The 19,437-nt window shown below is 37.6% G+C and overlaps 1 protein-coding gene and 1 long non-coding RNA gene across 4 annotated transcripts in view; one reads left to right on the top strand and one right to left on the bottom strand.

The window, feature by feature from the left end:
- The window catches only part of LOC136174122 (uncharacterized), a 39,729-nt gene extending 38,188 nt beyond the window's left edge, over positions 1-1,541 (bottom strand). Inside the window, exon 1 of the long non-coding RNA XR_010664382.1 lies at positions 1,445-1,541. This is a non-coding gene — a long non-coding RNA (uncharacterized lncRNA). The remainder of the gene's footprint in view (positions 1-1,444) is intronic.
- MTMR2 (myotubularin related protein 2) overlaps positions 988-19,437 on the top strand; it is a 106,113-nt gene continuing 87,663 nt past the window's right edge. The window contains exons 1-2 of one of the 3 annotated variants that reach the window (XM_065943971.1): positions 1,000-1,241; positions 9,847-9,917. Coding sequence is in view for 1 of the 3 variants with exons in the window: in XM_065943970.1 (XP_065800042.1) it covers positions 1,162-1,241 (80 nt within the window). In the remaining 2 variants the exon portion in view is untranslated. Of the gene's footprint in view, positions 1,242-9,846; positions 9,918-19,437 lie in introns of all 3 variants that reach the window. The other 2 variants (XM_065943972.1, XM_065943970.1) reach the window with 2 other exon arrangements.

Below are 19,437 nucleotides of genomic sequence, written 5' to 3'. Positions count from 1 at the left end.
CCTCGCCAATTCCTCTTTCATACCTTTCTGTGTGGACAATGGATTAATGCCAAAGTGGTTTTTCCCCTTCACACCCTTCAAAATCACAGAGTTTAATCCAAGCTACAGCAGGACTGATAGTTCCAGCTTTTATTTTTTTGTAGTGCCCTTTCTATAAAGGTGGGCCAGGGGTGCAAGGGAAACAGAATGATGAGCAATTTTTTTCCTACCTGGTTTATACTTTCCATACTACCCTTACCATACCAATCACTTCTTCCTTCTCAACTCCCTCGTCTCCTGTAGCTATCACGTTTGAAACTGTGCTAGAAACTGCTTATACACACTAGTCCACTTCATCCTAACCACCCTTATGGAGAGGGTAGTAATACTACTTACATTTGAAGGCTTTCTATGTATGAAGGATTGTTTTAAATGTTTAAGATGTATTAAGTCATCTAATCTGTGAAGTTGGTTTTCCTGTTTTACAGATAAAAAAGTTAATGTTCCATGCCTTGGGTTACACTGCAAATAACTGAGAGAGGCAGGATTTGAATCCACTAATTTAAAGTAGGCTTTAATTATGATTTAATGAGCAATTACTTAATCATATTCAGCCCTTGACCTGATGAGTATTTCGCCATCTCACCTCTCACAGCCTCATCCTTTACGCGAACCAGTCAGTGTTCAGGGCCTCCCTTCCTCATCCCCCCACGCCTCTCATCCTACGGTCTGCCCACATCCTTTATTATTCTGTCCTCTCCCCCGACCCCCACATTTCCGTCACAATCGTCCCCGTCGTTAAGGTCCTTGTTTTTCTTCAGACCCTCGTCCGTAGTACTCGCTGCTTCCTTGATGATTTTTAAAACGGCCCCTCCTCCTGCAGCCCCGGCTCCCGCCGGCCTCAGAGGAGCCTCGGCCCTCAGGCGCCGTCACGCGCTCCCAGGCCCCGGCGGCCGCGCGGGGTGGCGGCGTGCGAGGCGCGCGAGGGCGGGCGGCGCCCCCGGCTCCCGGCAGCGCCCGCGCGGTGCAGGCTGGGGGAACATGGCCGCTTCCGGTCTCCCTGCCGGGCCGGCGCGGGCCTGAGCTCGGACCCTGCCCGTCGCACCCCGCCCTCAGCTCCTCCCGCCGGGCAGCCGCGGCGGTCGCCGCAGGCTTTTCCTCCCGCTGCCCCCGCGCCGCGCCATGGAGAAGAGCTCGAGTTGCGAGAGTCTTGGCTCCCAGCCAGCAGTAGCACGGCCGCCCAGCGTGGACTCCCTGTCCAGGTAACCGGGGCCCGCCGAGCGTCCGAGGGGGATGAAGAGGGGCCCGGGACCCGCTGGACGGCGCCCCACCTCGCGGGCTCCGGGACTGGGAAGCTGCGCCGGAATTCCTTCCCTCAGGCTGGGAACAACTTCTTCCTTCCTCTCTGCGGGTTAGAGGCTGGGAAAGAGGAGGTTAAAACTCTGCGGTTCTTCATCGGCCTTACCTTTTATATTCTGGCGTTTTTATCCGCGGCTGAGGACGCCTCGGCCCACTACATCCTCTGATCTCTCATTTCCCTCTTAATTCATTTTTTGGACAGCCCTTCCCCAACTCTGTCCCCTCCCCCCCATCTCCTCCCTTTTTCTGGACGACTCTTTTCTGACACCGTTCTCCTGTCTTTTCCGACACCGTTCTCCTGTCTTTTCCATCCGTCTTTCAGTCTTCGGTTTCTGGGTTCTTGCCCACCTTTTCCGCTCTTTCCCGTCACTTCACTTGCCTCTTACGATTTCCTTGCATTCTGATCTTCGCCCTCCCCCCAACTTTGCCTTAAAATGTAAGCAAGAGTACCCCCACCGTGAATCTTCGAACTGAACGTTGTTATTCCTGAGTAATGAGGGGTAGTTTTCGTCCGTCCTGGGCTACCGGTTCTCCAGGTTTCCATCTTGTATCAGCTGGGATTTTTTTCCCCTGGAATTTTGAGGAGGATTTTACTATGCAGCTTTTCACACAGTTGTCGTGACTGTTAACTTGACGTGTTTCAAAGGCAGTTTTTTCCTTTTGTTTTAAAATAGTAATTTAAATTTTATTAAGAAATAATGGAAGACCTGTATTGTTTTACTGCTACGTTGAAATCAGGTTCTTTTCCTTTGAAAAAGTCTAGTTATTGTTAGTTATTAGATACTAAACCGCTGTAAACTAGCACGTTTCATTTTTTCCCCCGTGAATAAATTGGCGTTGCTCTCTTTTAATTCTTTTTGGACTCTGCTAAATACGGGTGATACTACCATTGTTTTCGCTGTTGCTGTTCAAGACCTCATTGGGAAGTCAGTCATTACCTGATCCCACCTTTCTTTATTAGATTCTCTTCCTAAATGTGTTCATAGCCACCTGCCCACCCTTTTTATAGTGTTTTTAACAAGCACAGTTTGGTTTAATTGTCTTCTCTACTAGACTATAAGCTACTTGAGGACAAGGATCATATCGTATTGGTTTTCATATCACCATCATTTAACAGAGACCCTGCCTATCAGAGGTGCTTAATAAAATTGTTTTTTGAATTTGTAGATTGAATTATGCTGGAGAGTGATTTTGCATTTGATTATGTACCACTAGTGTGCATTTGTTTCAGGTGTTTTTTAGGTGTATTGCTCTGAAATTTAGGTCTTCCCTGGTGCCTCGGAAGGTGAAGAATCTGCCTGCCATGAAATTTAGAAGGCTGGGGGATTTACACTCAGCTGTAAAATCATTCAGAAAACAGTTTGGAAAATTATAATTTTATGGGAAAGTTACAAATGACAACTATGGCTCAGGATAGAATGTAAAGAAAACAAATGAGACAACTGAGGTAATCTCACCCAAGGGAGGGTTTGGAACCACAGGAGGCAGCATAGTCTTGTTAGAAAAGTGCTGGATGTCAGGAGGCTCAAGCTCTTTACTCCTAGGCTCAGTCAGTCATTTGGCCTGTCTCATTTAACCTCTCAAGTCTGCAATTTTCTCATATTTTGAAATAAGGTGGGGGAAGGGAGAGTTTTATCTAGAACATCTATAAGGTCCCTTTAAGCTTTAAAAACCTGTCAGTTCTGTATCTTAATGATAATAACCTTTGTTTTGAATTTTTGAAATTACACTAAACGTTTATATCACACAACTAGGTTAGTTTTGCCAATTAAGCACATTTATTTACTAAAAGAAAAAGCCCAACAACTTCAAAGTTTATATGTATATGTTTTAACTTCTTAATGAAACATTAGGTTACATATGAATATGGGAAAGTTAAGAATTCTTTGAATTTTTACTGGAGTTTGTTGTCTTCATCCTCTCCAGATAAAACTATAAGTATGGCTCTACTTTCACAGGAAAATGCCGGATTTCATTCCTGTTCTCTGGAAGAGTAGAAAAATAACATTTATTGATTGTCTATAGAATTCATCCTGCTAAATTCTTTCATATCTTTTATTTTGTGAATCATAACACCTATTTGTGGCACTCTTTAATCAACATTATAAGATAGCTGGATTGTAGACACTTGTTAGAAAGCTTAATTTTAAACTTAATTTAGAGTAACAGTCAAATCACAGATGATTCTAATACAGAGGGAGGGTGTATACAACTATGGTTACAACAGCAATGTTACCTAACTACCCAGATTAAGTTTATTACTTTTGTTATCCTATGGTTAAGTGAAATATTGGTGTTTGAACTGTATTATCTCAGTCTTTTGCAGAAATCTCATTCTTAAATTGTTGTTCTGCTTTTGTTTTATACAATTAGAAAATTCTCATTTTCTAATTTTCAGCTAGGAAAATTGCCTTGTGAAATTACTTTGATATCTCCTGCAAAATAATAGTTAATAATTCTATTCAGTGTATTACAGATTGTGATTTGCACAATAGATTACCAAATTTCTGCTGAGTTCAGTTTCAAGGAAATTTTTGCTTATGCTTTCTGTTTGTTTCAAAATGGAAACTATGTAGCTGCATCTTCAATTTGGCAAAAAGTCTTCAGTCAAATTTATTACTGAAGTTGGTAATATATTCATCTTTAATTCCTTCAAATACTCCTACTATTAGATGGAGCCAGCTTAAATATTATGTTTAAATGTGTTAATTTGTAAAATGTTTTATACTCTTTTGGGAAGTAGGAAAATTATAAACTGTAACCCATGTGGTTGCCCGTTGTTTTTTGGAAAATGACACCCTCCATTTAGGTTGAGTGATTGGCTCTTGTGGGAACTGTAGTTCACACTGAATATATGTTGAGTTTTAATATCTATATATCCACAGTCTATGTATATCTATAAATCTGTAGTCAGCTCAGAATTGCTATTGCTTCTAGCTTTGCCTTCTAGGCCATGATAAGCCTGATATCTTTGTTCACAGAAGAGCAATTTCATTCTTAATATGATATTCAGATAGTAGTTTCTATCAGCTATAGCTGATTAGCAGTTATGTCATCTTGCATGCTTAAGCTAATTTTCTTTGGCGAGTCCTGCTTGGTATTGCTTGCTTGAGTGAACTGTTCAGCAGTTCTTGTATATCCTGCTGTTGTCCGTTCATCACACATGTCTTGCCCAACACAGAGAGAGAGAGTTGTGAACACATTCATTTCAGCATACTGAATATCTGACTATGTTCCAGTTGGTCTTGCTCTGATTTTTGTGGTAGGACTATTGATAAAACAAGACTGTGGGCTGGATATGGTAGCTAGGGTAGACCTGAGCTTCAGAATTGTAGAAGTTATACAGCAGAATTTATCACTATACTGGTCCTCATCTGCCTTCTTACTCTGTTTTTTTCCATCTTTCAGTTTGTACACTTAGAGAATGCACTGCTTAAGTGGGTTTCTTTGATTATTTTTTACTGTGCACAATCATGCTACTACATCTAGTGCTAAAGAGGCACCCAGCGAATGATTGAATAAAGAACTGTTGACTGAATGTTCAACACTTGTCTTATTTGTTGTTTCTACTCAAAAAACTAAAAGGTTTTCCAAAGTGAAATGTGTCCTGTAAAGTCACAACTTCAGGTTCAAGCTGACTGTGCCCTTGCGTGAAACCTCTTGACACCCTGAGCGTTTTTATTGTCTGCATTGTCTTTTCTGTGCCCACTCCTTTGTCTTCACAACATTGTTTCCTTAGCCTACTGGATTTTCCATCTGTCTTCATTACTTTGGTCTCTTGAATTACTCTTTCTCTTGAATTTAGTTTGTCAGTTATTTTATTTAATGTGTTTATTTCATCTGATATATCCTCTTTTTCTAATCTCTCTGGGCACCATTTGTCTTAGATTATTTTTGGTTATCAGTTGATTTCTAGCGTATAAATTCATTAGCATTTATGAGCATCTTATATTTACATTTAACTTAGATTAAAACAATCAAAGAGGAGGTGCACATAATATAATCAAAAAAGTAGCTCCAGCTAATTACATTTTTGAATTGCATGTCTTCCTTAAAATTATCGTTTGAAAACAGCAGATCGTGGATTTTTGTTTCTCTGAATTTTGATGATACTTATAGCTTGAAGGGGCTTCCTTGGTGGCACAGCAGTAAATAATCTGCTGGCAATGCAGGAGCCTCAGAAGCTGCAGGTTCGATGCCTGGGTCAGGAAGATCCCCTGGAGGAGGGCATAGCAACCCACTCCAGTATTCTTGCCTGGAGAATCCTATGGACAGAGGAGCCTGGCCACCTACAGCCCATACGGTTGCCAAAAATCGGATACAACTCAAGCAGCTTAGCATGCTTGTACGCACACACACATAGCCCAAAGAGGTAGGAGTTTTTAAGATTTCTAAACTACATTTCACTGGAAGGTCTCATTTCTGATTTCAGCCCCAAGGTCACTTAGAAGTGATGCCAGTAGGAAGTATCCTTTCAGGTTGTTTTTTTTCAGTAGTGGTGATGGATTTGTATCCAATGACACATTCTTACCAATTCTCCTTTTGACTCTTGGCATGACTTCTGAGGCAGCTGGCTGGGTTAGTGGACTATAGCTACAGAACAAAGTGAAGCTAATAGATTGTATCTACAACCTTGGCCTTATTATTAACACCTTGCATCAGACATTGAACATTTTGACAGCCTAAAAATTACTTATTTTGAGTTTCATTATAACAGGACCCTAAAAGAACCTTAAAGTTCTATTAGATAAGATCCAGTATTACTGTGAACTAATCAGTACTTGTGTATATTTTTCTGGAAGAACATGTAAAGAGATTACTTATTGATCACAAGTGTTTGGGTTAATACTAAAGCTGAAACTGGGTCCTGTGTATGATTTTTACCTGCTTACTCTGTCATCATCAGTCCTCTATTAATATAGCTCGGTGGTTCCAAGACAGTAACATCAGCATCCTTTAGGAATTTGTTCAAATACAGGTTTCCTGGCCCTACCTCAGATGTAGCTGAATCCAAAGCTTTGGGGGTGGAGACCAGTGTTTGTGTTTTAGCAGGACGGCCAGGTGATCCTGATGCATGCTGAAGTTTGAGAACCACTGTTTTGGGTCTTTTACTGATGGTTGCTTAGTAACTTCAAGCCTATTACTTGAGAGCACTTTTGTAAAAATGTTAACTGAAATAATGAAAGGTAAAAGTCCATCTCTTGTGGATTTATTATATATGGCTTTTAGGAAATTTTCTGAGAGCTTTTCTTTCTTAGCCACAAGAAAGAATACCAAAACAAGAATATATGTTTTTGGGCTTATAAAAATAGGTCCTTGGGTGAGATGCATTAGTGGTAACATACAATTTTTAAAACTATTAAAAAGAATTCCAGAAGGCTATCACCTGAACCAATAAAGGATTATGTCCAAGGGAAGGAAATAACCCAGATACAGATGTTCAGAAAGCAGTGAGTTTATTTTGGAAAGCTTCCAGTTAATGCTATTGTATTCAAACTCACCAGGGACAAAGGTTGCATGTGATTCAGGAAATTCTCTAGATTAGTATAGAGTATTTTCTTTCTAAAGGAAGTTAGTTTTGAGTTGGTAAAGAACTTGCTTTGTCTTGGCCTACTCTATGATTTAGTTAAATCAATGGATAGGATTAAAACTATTGAGAGGTGATAGTCTGCATAGGGAGTGATTTTATAAGCTTGCTTTACACAGGAAGTTAGGTTAAAAAAGGAACTATATAAAATGAAAAGATTGATACAAGGTTATTATAATTAAAGGGACAGGAAAGATGCCCTTTTAATGAAAATAATAACCCCAGTAACCTCAGTTCCCTTTCCTGTAGCTTCGTTACACAGAACTAACTGTGGGTGTCCCTCTTAATGTGTTTCTATGTATGTACCAGTGCTGTCATCACTGTAGACCACTTATGAGCAAGTTTTGTAATTCTTCTCCTGGCCAAGTACCTTAGTACCGTGGCAGTCATTGCTGATGAATTTTCCTTCTTTAAAACACTTTACTGGATGTGATTAACTCTTGGGCTGTTTAAGTAATTCTTAGTCTGGGTTAAATAAGGGCAGATGCTACATAATAAAAATTTTTAAATGTTTCAACCTATACACTTCAAAAAACCTAAATACACTTACTTGGAAAACTCCTCTTTTTTTTTTTTTTTTAAAGTTTAGGTTTAGCAGAGTATAACAGAAAATCCAAAGTAACCTTGGCATACAACAAAGATAGTTTTGTGTTATTTTTGCCCTACATAAAAACCCAGGAATAGTTAATACAGATCTGATACAGTGGATATAAAGTATCCAGGACACACTCTTTCTAACTTACTGTATCTTACATTCCAATCTTACCATGAGAGCCAAAATTACTGTTGTAGTTCTGTAACCACTGACCTTCATGAGTCAAAAAGGAGGACAGGAAGAAGACAGACATGTTGCCTCTATCTAAAGGACACATTTTTCAAAGTCACTTACTGCCTTTTAAGTTTACATCCAGTTGGTCAGATCATGGTCCCATGCCATACCTAGCTACAGTGGAGGCTAGATTATGTAGTTTCTTCTGGGAGGCCTTTTTCTAAACCAAACATTGGAAGTGTGTTTCTAAGGAATAAGAGAGAATAGGTATTGAAGACAGGCAGTAGCTTCTCCCATGTATACAGCTAGATCATCTTAAAGCAAGGAAAATATTTTTTTTAAAGCAAGGAAAAATTAAGTGTGCAACATTTAATTATGCCAGAGACATTCCTAGATTTGCCTGCAGTGATCCTAATGGAAAATGCCTGGCAAGAGAGATATGATATGTTGTAGCAAGCCAAAAATGAGAACTGTATCTTGGAGCCCTCTAAACTTTTGAGTTTTTAAGCTTTTTACTTTTTTGTGTGTGTATTATCTTAGGATAGATTTTTATAATCTTAATCTAGGACCATACAGTGAAAAGGATGCATTTATTAATTCCCGTGGCACTGAGTGAAAAGCAGATAGAAATCATATGAAGAGTGACCAGCTCTGCTATTTCATTTGCAAAGCTCAAGGAGCTGTTGGGTGAAGTGGCAGTGGTCTGAGCACGGTGGCCTGCACTGCTGGCTCCTCTGCACTTTGGCATTCATTTTGAGGCCATGTGTCCATGTGTTACATCCTCCCAGGATGCTGCATCAGGTTATAGTGAGGTATTTTCTCTCATTTCAGTTGAGGTTTGGTCTTCATAAGGAAAGGAAAGCGGGCTGTTGAAGGCCATGTTAATTTATGAATGCTTTTGCCAATATCGTTTGTTTATTTTTGTATCTTCAACCTAAAAGTTTGATGGAAAATTCAGAGCACTCAGTGTTTTATGCATTTTTGTTACCAAACTTAAATATTAATGTTTTACGCATGTAATGTCAAACATAAGGAGTTTAGTCATTGGGGATTAATGGAGGAGGGTAGAGGAGTCTCTTCTGGGAGATTCATTGTGCTCAAGGAATTTGATAGGCATGAGTAACAGACATATCCGTCTTCTTTCTAACAGCATTGGCAATACTGAAACTAGCAAGTGGGTAAATAAGACTTTGTTAGGAGGCTGTGTGTTAGCCAAAGGTGTAATAACTGACTCATGATGGACTAGTAATTATGAGCCTTAGTTTTCTTGAATTGAGCCAGGACATCCAGCAAAAGTCAAGAATAAAATTTTACATAATATAAATGTCCTCTGTTACTGGTACTGGGTAATATTCTTCTGTTATAACCAAAGGCAGTACTTAAAAATATGAACACCTGAGATAAACTCTGCTTTTCAAGTGAAAGTTGTCGTAGTAAATGATAGTAGTAATATAGTATAGTAATATAGTAGTCACACTAATGTTGTAAATAAAAGCACTTAACGTTTATTGGGTGCTTACTGTGTGCTTGGTATAGTGCTAAAATTCCTTATATGCATTTTCTCCTAATTGTATAAAAGAAGCAGTGTTACTATTCCCATTTTGCAGGTTAGGAAACTGCAGATTCGGGAGAGCAGTTCGACGTCTGGGCCCAAGCTGTGTTTCACTTCAGGGCTCAGTGCTGGAATGAACGCACTGTGCCTGGCGGTCTGGTGCCCCAGCTGCAGGGCAGAGCTTGGCTCAGCAGCGAGGGCCGTCCCGGGCAGGTTGGGTGGGTGTCTGGACTGGGAGCTGAGTTTCCCTGACCAGTTGCACTTTCTGCTGAGCAGAACGATGAGGTGCACAGTATATTAAGTTCAGAATTTCAATCTTTGGAGAGAATTGTCTCTAGTTTTGAATGTTTTTTTATTCCAACAGAAAATAGGATAATTTCTTTTCTTTGCCTGAATAGTAAGAGGGTAGTATCACTTTCAGTTAGAAGAACAGTTTTACATTTTGAATAGCAGATAAATTAATAAAGTGAGTAAACACGATGCCAAAAACCTCTTTCTGTCCGCCCCTCCCTGTAGGCTGTACAGAGTATTTTACACTGTTTTACTGTAGGCTTCCTTAAATATCTGAATTCCCTTAAGTTCCTTTGTGTTTGTTTACAGTTAATGTGTTAAGAGCCATTGACATTTGAAGATCATCAGAAGTGAAGATAAAACATCTCAAAAATTATAATGTAAGTGAATGGGAAAATGGAAAGAAAAATGGACGAAAGTTAACATTGCCGACAATATTTCTGCAGTTCATATATTATCCCAAATGAAATTTATGTGTACGAGTAACCAGTAACTTCAAACTTTAGTCCCAAATCCAAGTCCTAGTCCCTAAATTCTGTTCTCTTCTACCTGGGGAAAATAGTCACCAAGTTTTAGTCATCAGTAATTTCCCTTTAAAATTCTTTTGACTTCCATGTACTATTTTTTTGCTTTTTCCTTCCTCGACTTTGCACTTTGACAAGGGCTGATTTTGTATTTAAAATGGTATGTGTGTGGAGACTGAGGTCTTCACTTTCCAGCTACTGATGTATGTTTTATGCAGTTTTAATTTTACTATTGTTCTGTGTTTCTTAGGCAAAAATCTGACCAGTAAGCTAGCCAGCCTCTCCCTTCCTTCCCTTCTGTCTTTACCCGCTCCCTTCCTTCCTTTCTTACTCTCTATAAATATTTGCTTAACGTAGATAATGTCCTGCCCATTGGGCTTGATCCAGAATTCCTGAATAAGACCTTGGTGCTGAAATGAGTAATGTCATCTTTTTATACAGTTAGGGCGTTAGAGATCAGCTAGTTCATTTCTCAAGTGTGCCTGAGGCCCACTTGCGCATTTCAGTCACTTGCTTGATGAGCATTTAGTTTCCTAGGTTCTGAACTAGACATTCTGAATCCTGGGTAGTGGGCCCAGGAATCTTTCCTTAAAGTGAGAACCACTAATCCAGATATTTTTGGATTCTAGTACAACTGTGCAAGTTTGTAGTTGAGGGAATAGACCTAGAGAAGTTTAGTAACTTAACCCAAAGACACCGTAAGTGTTTGAAGGCCATGAATGGTTTGGTGGTGGTTTCTCCAAAGTCACAGAGATATTTAGTGCCAGAAGTGATCTCCTGACTTCTGCTTCTAGACTTCAAGTCATGGCATGATTTCAGTTAGGCCAGACCATTTTAGTGTGTGTGTGTGTGTGTGTGTGTAATCATAAGCAGTTCATCATTGTTCCTGAATATTTTAGTGTGTGTGTGTGTGTGTGTGTGTGTAATCATAAGCAGTTCATCATTGTTCCTGAAAAAAGTAACTAAAAAAATAACTGAAGAACATGATATTTGTTTCTTCATCTTCAGTCAGATGGATGACTGGTTCTGATTTTGAAATCACTGGGTGGGAAAAAGCCCCTGGTAGTCCAGTCCAGAAAGAGTAACCCCTCTCTCTCCCGCACCCATGGCATTATCTCTACTTGGTCTTTAAATTTTATGCTTCTGAAAAGGAAGGATCTGATTTTATTTTTGAATGACAGTAGCTAATAGTAGGTGCTTGATAAATAGTATAAACAAGTTGCTGTTAAAATTTTCTTTTTTTTTCCTTTGGATTCTATAAGATACTATTAGGAGTGGTTTTATTTTCTTTGTACAGAAGTTGATACTTTATATACTAAGCCAGAGACCTTAAATAATTGAAGTCATCTGTATGTATGATACTCGATTGTTACAGTTCATAAGTTCACAGTATCTCTGAGTATGAAAATATTCTAAAGTATTTTTGGAACTATGTGTGAATTAATTTTAGTGTTGTATTTTATATTGTATATGGTATATTGATAATTACTGAATTTTAACCTTACATTAGTAAATGTATTTATGCAGTTTTCTTTGAAATATTCTGTGATTCTCAAATTAACTACAAAGTTTAACTATAAAATGCTGTTAACTCAATTTTCCAGAAATTTTGGAACATATTTTAACTGTAAGATTTTTAAAAAGGGACATTTAAAATCACATACTCATTTCTAATAAATTGTATTTTTGTAATTTAAAATTTTCTCCCATTAAATACTTTTTTTACTCTTTTTGTAATCAAAGACTTATAATTGTATGTATGGTAGTTCTAAAAAGGAGTTTTATCTACTATGCAGTGTAAATCCTTCCTGTTTTGTGTGTGTTGAGACACTGAAGTTAAGGGACTTGCCTAAGAATGGAATTTTTATAAATATTAAAATACACGTGTGAGCAAACAGTAATACTGTATTTCTATAATGATATGTATGAAATGCTTTAAACACTGTAAAAGTGTCACACAAATGTAATGTATTATGGTTACTGCTCTGCTGATAATATGTGCACTTAGTTTCTTTATGATTAAATTAAAAACATTTACTATTTAAAATCAGAAAGAAAAATACGCAGATGCTTGTGACATGATCTATTCTCTTATTTCTTCTGTTCAGATTTTACTGTGTCTCCTTGAAGTACATGGTACTAGTATAGATACTTTGTGGGTTACCAGTGAAATTTCTCTTTCCCTGTGGTAGTCCAATCCAGATTGTCACCTTATACAATTACACAAAATACTCAGAATGATATTTCTATATTGCAAGACTTCTATCAGCAGTTTTCTTTGGGGAAAAAAAATGGTGAGTGATGAATGTTCAGTAGGGTTCCCCAACATAATCAAAGTAACTGATGGTAATGTTAACACATTTTGGTCTAGTTTTTATGGTTAGAAAAGTGTTTGGCCTACATTATCTCTTGTGAGGAGGTTCTCATTGGACAGATGAGTAACTTCAGGCTCAGAAGAGTGACTGACTGTCCATTGTCCCTGCTTAGAAGAGATTCAACTAGAACTTGAACTTTGACTCTAAATGCATGCTGTTTCCCTGCCCTACATAAATCATAGTATGCAAGTGTTCAAGTTCATGGGGTATACATTTTGTTTTTAAAAATAAACTCTAAATATTGGAAAATTAATGATAGGTTTACCTTGTCCAGCCAGTCGAATTATTTTCTTTGGAAGTCTGACTCACTTTTGCTACTCTTAAAATGCTTAGCAAGAGATGACGGTTTATTTTGAATAAAAGGTATATTCTTAGCATGGTTATCAGTGTGTGCCGCCTAGAATTATTTGAGTGTTTAAATGTTTAAAAGAGTAGTAATTATAGTCTTTAGAAGTATATTGAACTGTGTAAGCCAAAAAATTGTGCTGCATAATATGTACAAACTAATGTAGTGAAAATTCTTGGTACTTTCTTAGACCTGAGTATTTTTAGTTTGGATTCTGCTTCTTAACTGTAACTTGGCTTGATTTCTCTGAGCCTGATTCCTTTACCTGGAAAAACGGTAAAATGATACTTGCTGTCTTTATAGAATTGTTGTGAGACCTGAATATGATGATTTATCTTGATGACAGTAATTTTAAAAAAATAGCTAATGCTTATGTAGTGTGTACCATGTAATAGGCACTGTTTTAAGTATTTTATGTGTAGTCATTGAATTCTCATAACAGTCCCGTGAAGTATGAGAATTATCACTATAGATGAGGAAACTGAAGCACAGAGAGTTTAGTAACTTCCTCGAGGTCACAACAGGGTGGGAGAATCATAATTTAGTACCAGACAGTCTAGTTCCAGAGTTGGTAATAAGTATGAAAGAGAATATGTATGAGAGCTCTTTGACATTTGTAAAGGGCTATGCTAATGTTAAGTATTATTACTTTAAAAATATTTTAAAAGAGAGATGTTTTCCTCATCTTCATTATGTAGCTAGAGGGAAAAAGGCAAAAACAAGAAAAAGCAACCAGCTTCATCTGGTGAATAGTGTTCAAAATTAAGGGAGGATAAATCCCTGAATGATGCCAATACAGTAGATTTTTAATGTAACCATTCCAGGCTAGGAAGAGAAAGAGACAGTGAATGGTCTTATTTTCCTACGAAATGTTTCAGTGACTGCAGAATGAAACAAAACACCTATGTCAACTTCACTTATATTACTGAAGTTTTTGCAGAAAACTTGTATCTCAGGTTGATGGGGCTGTGACAAATTAATAGTAATAATTTGTTTTTCTCTGATTTGGAAAAGCAAAAATGTCTGTCTAGATAGCTTGAAGAATGGATTGCATGACTTCAGAGTTTTAATAATGAATTCATATTTGCATGATGGAATGAGAAAATTATATGCAAGGTTATTTGTCAGTGCGTGAATTCCCCATGTATTTTCTGTATTTGTTCGGGTAAAAGTGTTGAGCAAGCATTTACAGAATAGGTCAACTCTTCCTCTTGGAAGTGTTTCCGACCTGATACTTCAATTTGGATGGAACTGTTTGTTTCTAAAAGGAAACACAGTATCTGTGTAGTGTGCTTTGAGCTCTGATAGTCTTACCAGCTTTCTAATAATCTTTCTCAGCTAAACTGATCTATACATAACTTTTCCTCTCTAGGCTTTGTATGAAACCATGTGAGTTTTAATTTCGACTCATCAGAGTTTGAATCAGGATTTTTGAAGGGGTTCTGAGAAACTGTTTTAAAAAGGAGTTGTTGAGGGTGTTGGAACTCGTGGTCCCTCCTGCTCTCCAGTTCTTACCCCATCCCTCTTGGGAATATTTGTTTTGGCTAGAATACTTTGGCTTTCACCTATTTATTTATATTTCCAGATAAGATCTTTGAAGAAACCGTACTCTGTAGAAAAAAAGATGAATGTTAACTTTTTTTTTGCAACCTGGTTTTTCATACTTTTTGTTGCATTACCAAATAATAAGTCCTACCTTTTAGTTAGGAAAAGGTAGTTGATAGACCTGAAACTAAAATAATAAATATTAAACTATAACCAAGGTTGGCATGTACCTTAGGACTTAGAGATTTTCCAGATGTCAACTTGCACCAGCTGTTTCAGAACTCAAATCCCTTTTGTTTCTCTGAAGAATATGAAATGTAGTCTCATCTTTGTTAATCAGATGCCATGATAAGTTCACTGTGCCACCTCTTTTATACTATGGGTTGGTTAAGTAGAAAAAAAAATTCAGGTTTCTGGTGTACCTTTAAAAAATATAATTACTATAATTTGTAATTAAATTGTTTGGGGAGTTGTTTTTCTATTTTGGAGATATCCTACAAATATTCTGACAATAGGTCTTTTGTATCCCAAGTGCTTTATACACACTGCAGGCCTTTTATTTATTTTTAATAAAACTTTCAACAGAATGATGAATAGAGCATGAACAGTGCTTATGTACTGTAGTCTGTTGTGTAAGTGTTGACAGCAGAATTTGCATTTCTAGAAAAGCCTGTTCACAGTCAGAATGTAGATTACATTCTTTATGTACTTGGACAAACATGCTATGTATGTGCTCAGGACATTACTTACAGGAGAGTACTTATCTGAAAAGAACCTTTTCTTCCCATGGAATACTGAAGAAAAATTAAATTGGCTGTAGGAGTGAAGCGGTTTATATAAGGCAAGTGATTTAAATCTTATTGTAATGACTATGGTCAATAGTGACTGGAAATAAAAGAAATGCAAGCTTTCTCAGATCCTTGGGAGGCATTAGTTGATTAGGATATGTGAAAAGATAGGTGAATTGTTTCCAGTCACTTGAGTTAGGAGTGTAAAGTACGGGCATATTTATCTGCACCCCTAATTCGCAGACACAGTTTCTCACTTTTGCTATAATAGAAATATTTTTTACTGGATTTTGAATTATTAAATCAGGAGAACTAAGAGGAGTATAAATCTATTTTTGGCGTCTTCTGATGCTTGAGTTTTATTTTTCTGTTTGTTATTGTGAAATACCACCAAGTGTTGGTGTGTTTCACAATAAAGTGATGTTAATTAATTCCATTAAGAGCCCAGCAGACCAGCAGAGTCAAGAGGGTCGGTACATTGCTGATAGTTACACTGAAAAATGCTGGTGATGGAATTGGTTTTATTTGGGCCAGTCTTCTGTTTGAATCTGTCAGAAGTTACACAGGATACATGTATGCATGTGTGTAACATGTACATATTTATATATATTAAAATTTTTTTCCCTTGATGTTTGTACTTAGAATTAAGTGATTCATCCATTAACTAAAACTTTTTTATTTTAAGCTTAAAAATTTATACATTTAGTTATCTTAGTCAAATGAGGACATTTTACAGTGCACATCTGAGTGAAAAGTACTTTTACTGCCAAGGGCTTTGCTTCATTTTAATTTTATTAGTGAGTTACTTGACAGGAGACCTTTATTTTTTATTTTATCCTATTTTCCCTTCTGACTAGGGTACTCTTATATTTTCACAATGCCATTGGTTGAACACTTTCTACCAGTTAAGAGTTTAGCACTAATAACTTTCTACAGGTCATGTGTTTTTTATCCTTATTACAGTCTTAATAAGGTATCATTACCTTATTTTATAAAGAAAGACGTTAGACTAAGTAACTTGCCTGAATTATTATCTGCTAAGTGGTGAAACCAAGTCTTGGCGAGCTGCCGCTCGTGTTTTCAGCTCCTGAGTGCTTCTGACGCCGCATCTGTGCTCTGTGCTTTGTAATCTCTGCTGTCTTTCTGCTGCATCCTTTATATCCCTTCATTTCCACACTGTTCTCTTATGAAATACTTAGGTATCCAGCGTCTTCCTTGCACTTTTAAGTCCCTTGAAGAAGATGAATCTGTTTTCAACACCATCCCTAGTCCCTGATGCATGGGTGATGTCAGTAACTGTCAGAGGGGAGGGTATGAAACAGGCGACTTGAGGCAGTTCCTGCTCCCCGAAGGGAGAGGGAGAGAGTGAAGACCAGAGTCCTTTAGTGGAGGGAGAGATTCTGAGTCTCCATCCTGGCAAGGAAACTGAGGAGTGCTTTGAGACATGGGGATATTTGGATGTGATAAGTTACCCCTACTAGCAACTGAACAGGAACAAGTATCTGGAGATAGTTTTCTGCTTTTGCAGCACTATCAGGGATGCTTGTAAGTTCAGTAGTATGAGGTAAGAAATACTTCTGTGTAGGCACCCAAATTCATTTGTTTAGATATGACTGTCCTAAGTAGCAAGCTTTTAGCCTGATTAATTCTCAGGAATAATTATAACTTTCAGGAATAAGTATAGCTTAAAATCTGATTGAAACAAAGAATTGAAAAGTGGAGAGTGCCTTATCTTATTTAATGATACTATTTTGAAAAGCATATAAAAAGTAACTTCTGCCTGCCTACCAGTAGTTAGTTTGTGTAACTATTCACCTAAATGTTACACTTTGAGCTTTGAGACCAAAAGGGTGGAACACTGCTGTTAGGAATAGTGTATCAAGGGAAAAAGACATTCTGTTACACTAACAGCAGACCAGTGAATGTGTGGGAATGACTAAGAGTCAGATGATGGGATTTCTGTTTTGATCTTGCGGTGGAAAGAAAACTGTGTCACTCTGGCTGCGATAGTGGCAGGACTACTGAAAAATAGTCTGACTGGTGCTGTCCTGTATTCTGCTTCTCTGTTGTTCAGTTGCCAAGTCCTGTCCAACTCTTTGCAAACCTGTTGACCGCAGCAAGCCGGGCTTCCTGTCTTTCACTGTCTCCCGGAGTTTGCTCAAACTCATGGCCATTGAGTTGCTGATACTATCCAACCATCTCATCCTCTGCTGCTCCTTCTCCTTTTACCTTCAGTCTTTCCCAGCATCAGGGTCTTTTTCACTGAGTCAGCTCTTCACATCATCTGGCCAAAGTATTGGAGTTTCAGGTTCAGCATAAGTCCTTCAATGAATATTCAGGGTTGATTTCCTCTAGGATTGACTGGTTTGATCTTGCTGTCCAAGAGACTCTCAAGAGTCTTCTTCAGCGTCACAGTTTGAAGGCATCAGTTTTTCAGCACTCAGCTTCTTTACGGTCCAACTCTCACATCTGTACATGACTCCTGGAAAAACTATAGCTTTGACTAGATGGACCTTTGTTGGCAAAGTGATGTCTCTGCTTTTTAATACACTAACTAGGTTTTTCATAACTTTCCTTCCAGGGAGCAAGTGTCTCTTAATTTCATGACTGTAGTCATTGCCTGCAGTGATTTTGGAGCTCAAGAAAATAAAGTCTGTCACTGCTTCTACTTTCCCCCTTCTATTTGCCATTTGTATTCTCTGCTGTGTTTCTGTTGCATCTTTTATACCCCTTCATTTCCACACTGTACTGTTATGAAATACTTAGATATCTAGCATCTTCCTTACACTCTAAGTCATCACTCATCACTAAGATGTGATGAGACCGGATTCCATGATCTCAGTTTTTCAACTGTTGAGTTTAAGCCAGCTTTTTCACTCTCCTCTTTCACCCTCATCAAGAGGCTTTTTAGTTCCTCTTCACTTTCTGCCATTAGAGTGGTGTTATCTGCATATCTGAGGTTGTTGCTATTTCTCCCAGCAATCTTGATTCCAGCTTGTGATTCATCCAGCCTGGCATTTCACATGATGTACTCTGCATAGAAATTAAATAAGCTGGGTGACAGTATACAGCCTTGATGTACTCCTTTCCCAATTTTGAACCAACCCGTTTTTCCATGTCCAGTTCTAACTGTTGCTCCTTGACCTGCATACAGATTTCTCAGGAGGCAGGTAAGGTGGTCTGGTATTTAAGAATTTTCCATCTCTTTAAGAATTTCCAGTTTGTTGTGATCCACCCAGTTAAAGGCTTTAGCGTAATCTGTGAAGCAGATTTTTTTCTGGAATTCCCTTGCTTTCTTGCTTCTGTTACTATCTATATACCTAAGTTCTATTTTTTCATGGGTATGTATATATGTTCATTTGGTTATTTTGCGGAGCCAGACATTAACATTAAAATAATACTGACTTGATTCCTTTAAATTAGGAATAAATAGAATAATATAGTTTAGAGTAGAATGAAAAATGGGTTAAAGAGGGGAATTCTGCTGAAAGTGGTTTCCCATTTACGAGGGCCATGGTTTTGCAAGTTTGGATAAGCACATTTGTGAATGTAAATTGTTTGCGTGTTCATGTAATCTTTAACTACTCTTCCGAAGGGTAATATAATGAATCAGAATTTAGAGTATAAACATATAATGGCAGTTTTATTCTGAGATTTTTTTTTTAGCCTCTTGAGAAAAGCAGTCTACATATGAATAAATATATAGAATAATTAGTATTATTAACAAGAGTATTCCACAGTGCTAGTTATATTTTAATCAGCTTTGTAGCTTTTGAGAAAATATTCTCTCTATAACAACTTTATTTATTTCTAAAATGTGTTTTATATATGCCTTTTTTTTTTTTTTTTTTTGACGTAGCACACTTATTTAAGTAAAGATATTACTACTGTTGAGGGCAAAATTTTTGTTTGCCTACCCTTAAGGTATTAGGATTGCTTTTGCTCCAAAGTACACTTACTTCTCCATTATTTTGAACCGTGTTAATTACTTGCAGGTTATGCAGGGAATGTTCTATTTATTTATGGCTTAGATATTTGAACCTCTTTGGTGGTTTTTGGTACCTCCATTAAAGGATTTATAGGTAAAGAATAATTATAATTTGATATCATTTCTTAATGATCCTGATTGAAGGTTTGGGCAGAAAAATGCCCATGCTAATTGAAGATGAATAAAATTGTATGATGCTGCTGCTGTGTGGCAGCCTTCTTATAGGGAAAGTTTATGCAAAATAGCTAATACTGACGACAAAGTCTTTGAATCACATTTTCATACTGACAAGCGAAGTCATTGAATCACGTTTTCATATGGGACAATAGTTTGT

This window comes from Muntiacus reevesi, chromosome 9 (genome assembly GCF_963930625.1).
Source record: "Muntiacus reevesi chromosome 9, mMunRee1.1, whole genome shotgun sequence".
NCBI lineage: Eukaryota > Metazoa > Chordata > Mammalia > Artiodactyla > Cervidae > Muntiacus > Muntiacus reevesi.
Note: the sequence above shows the minus strand (reverse complement) of the source record. Positions and strands in the feature narration are given on the sequence as shown.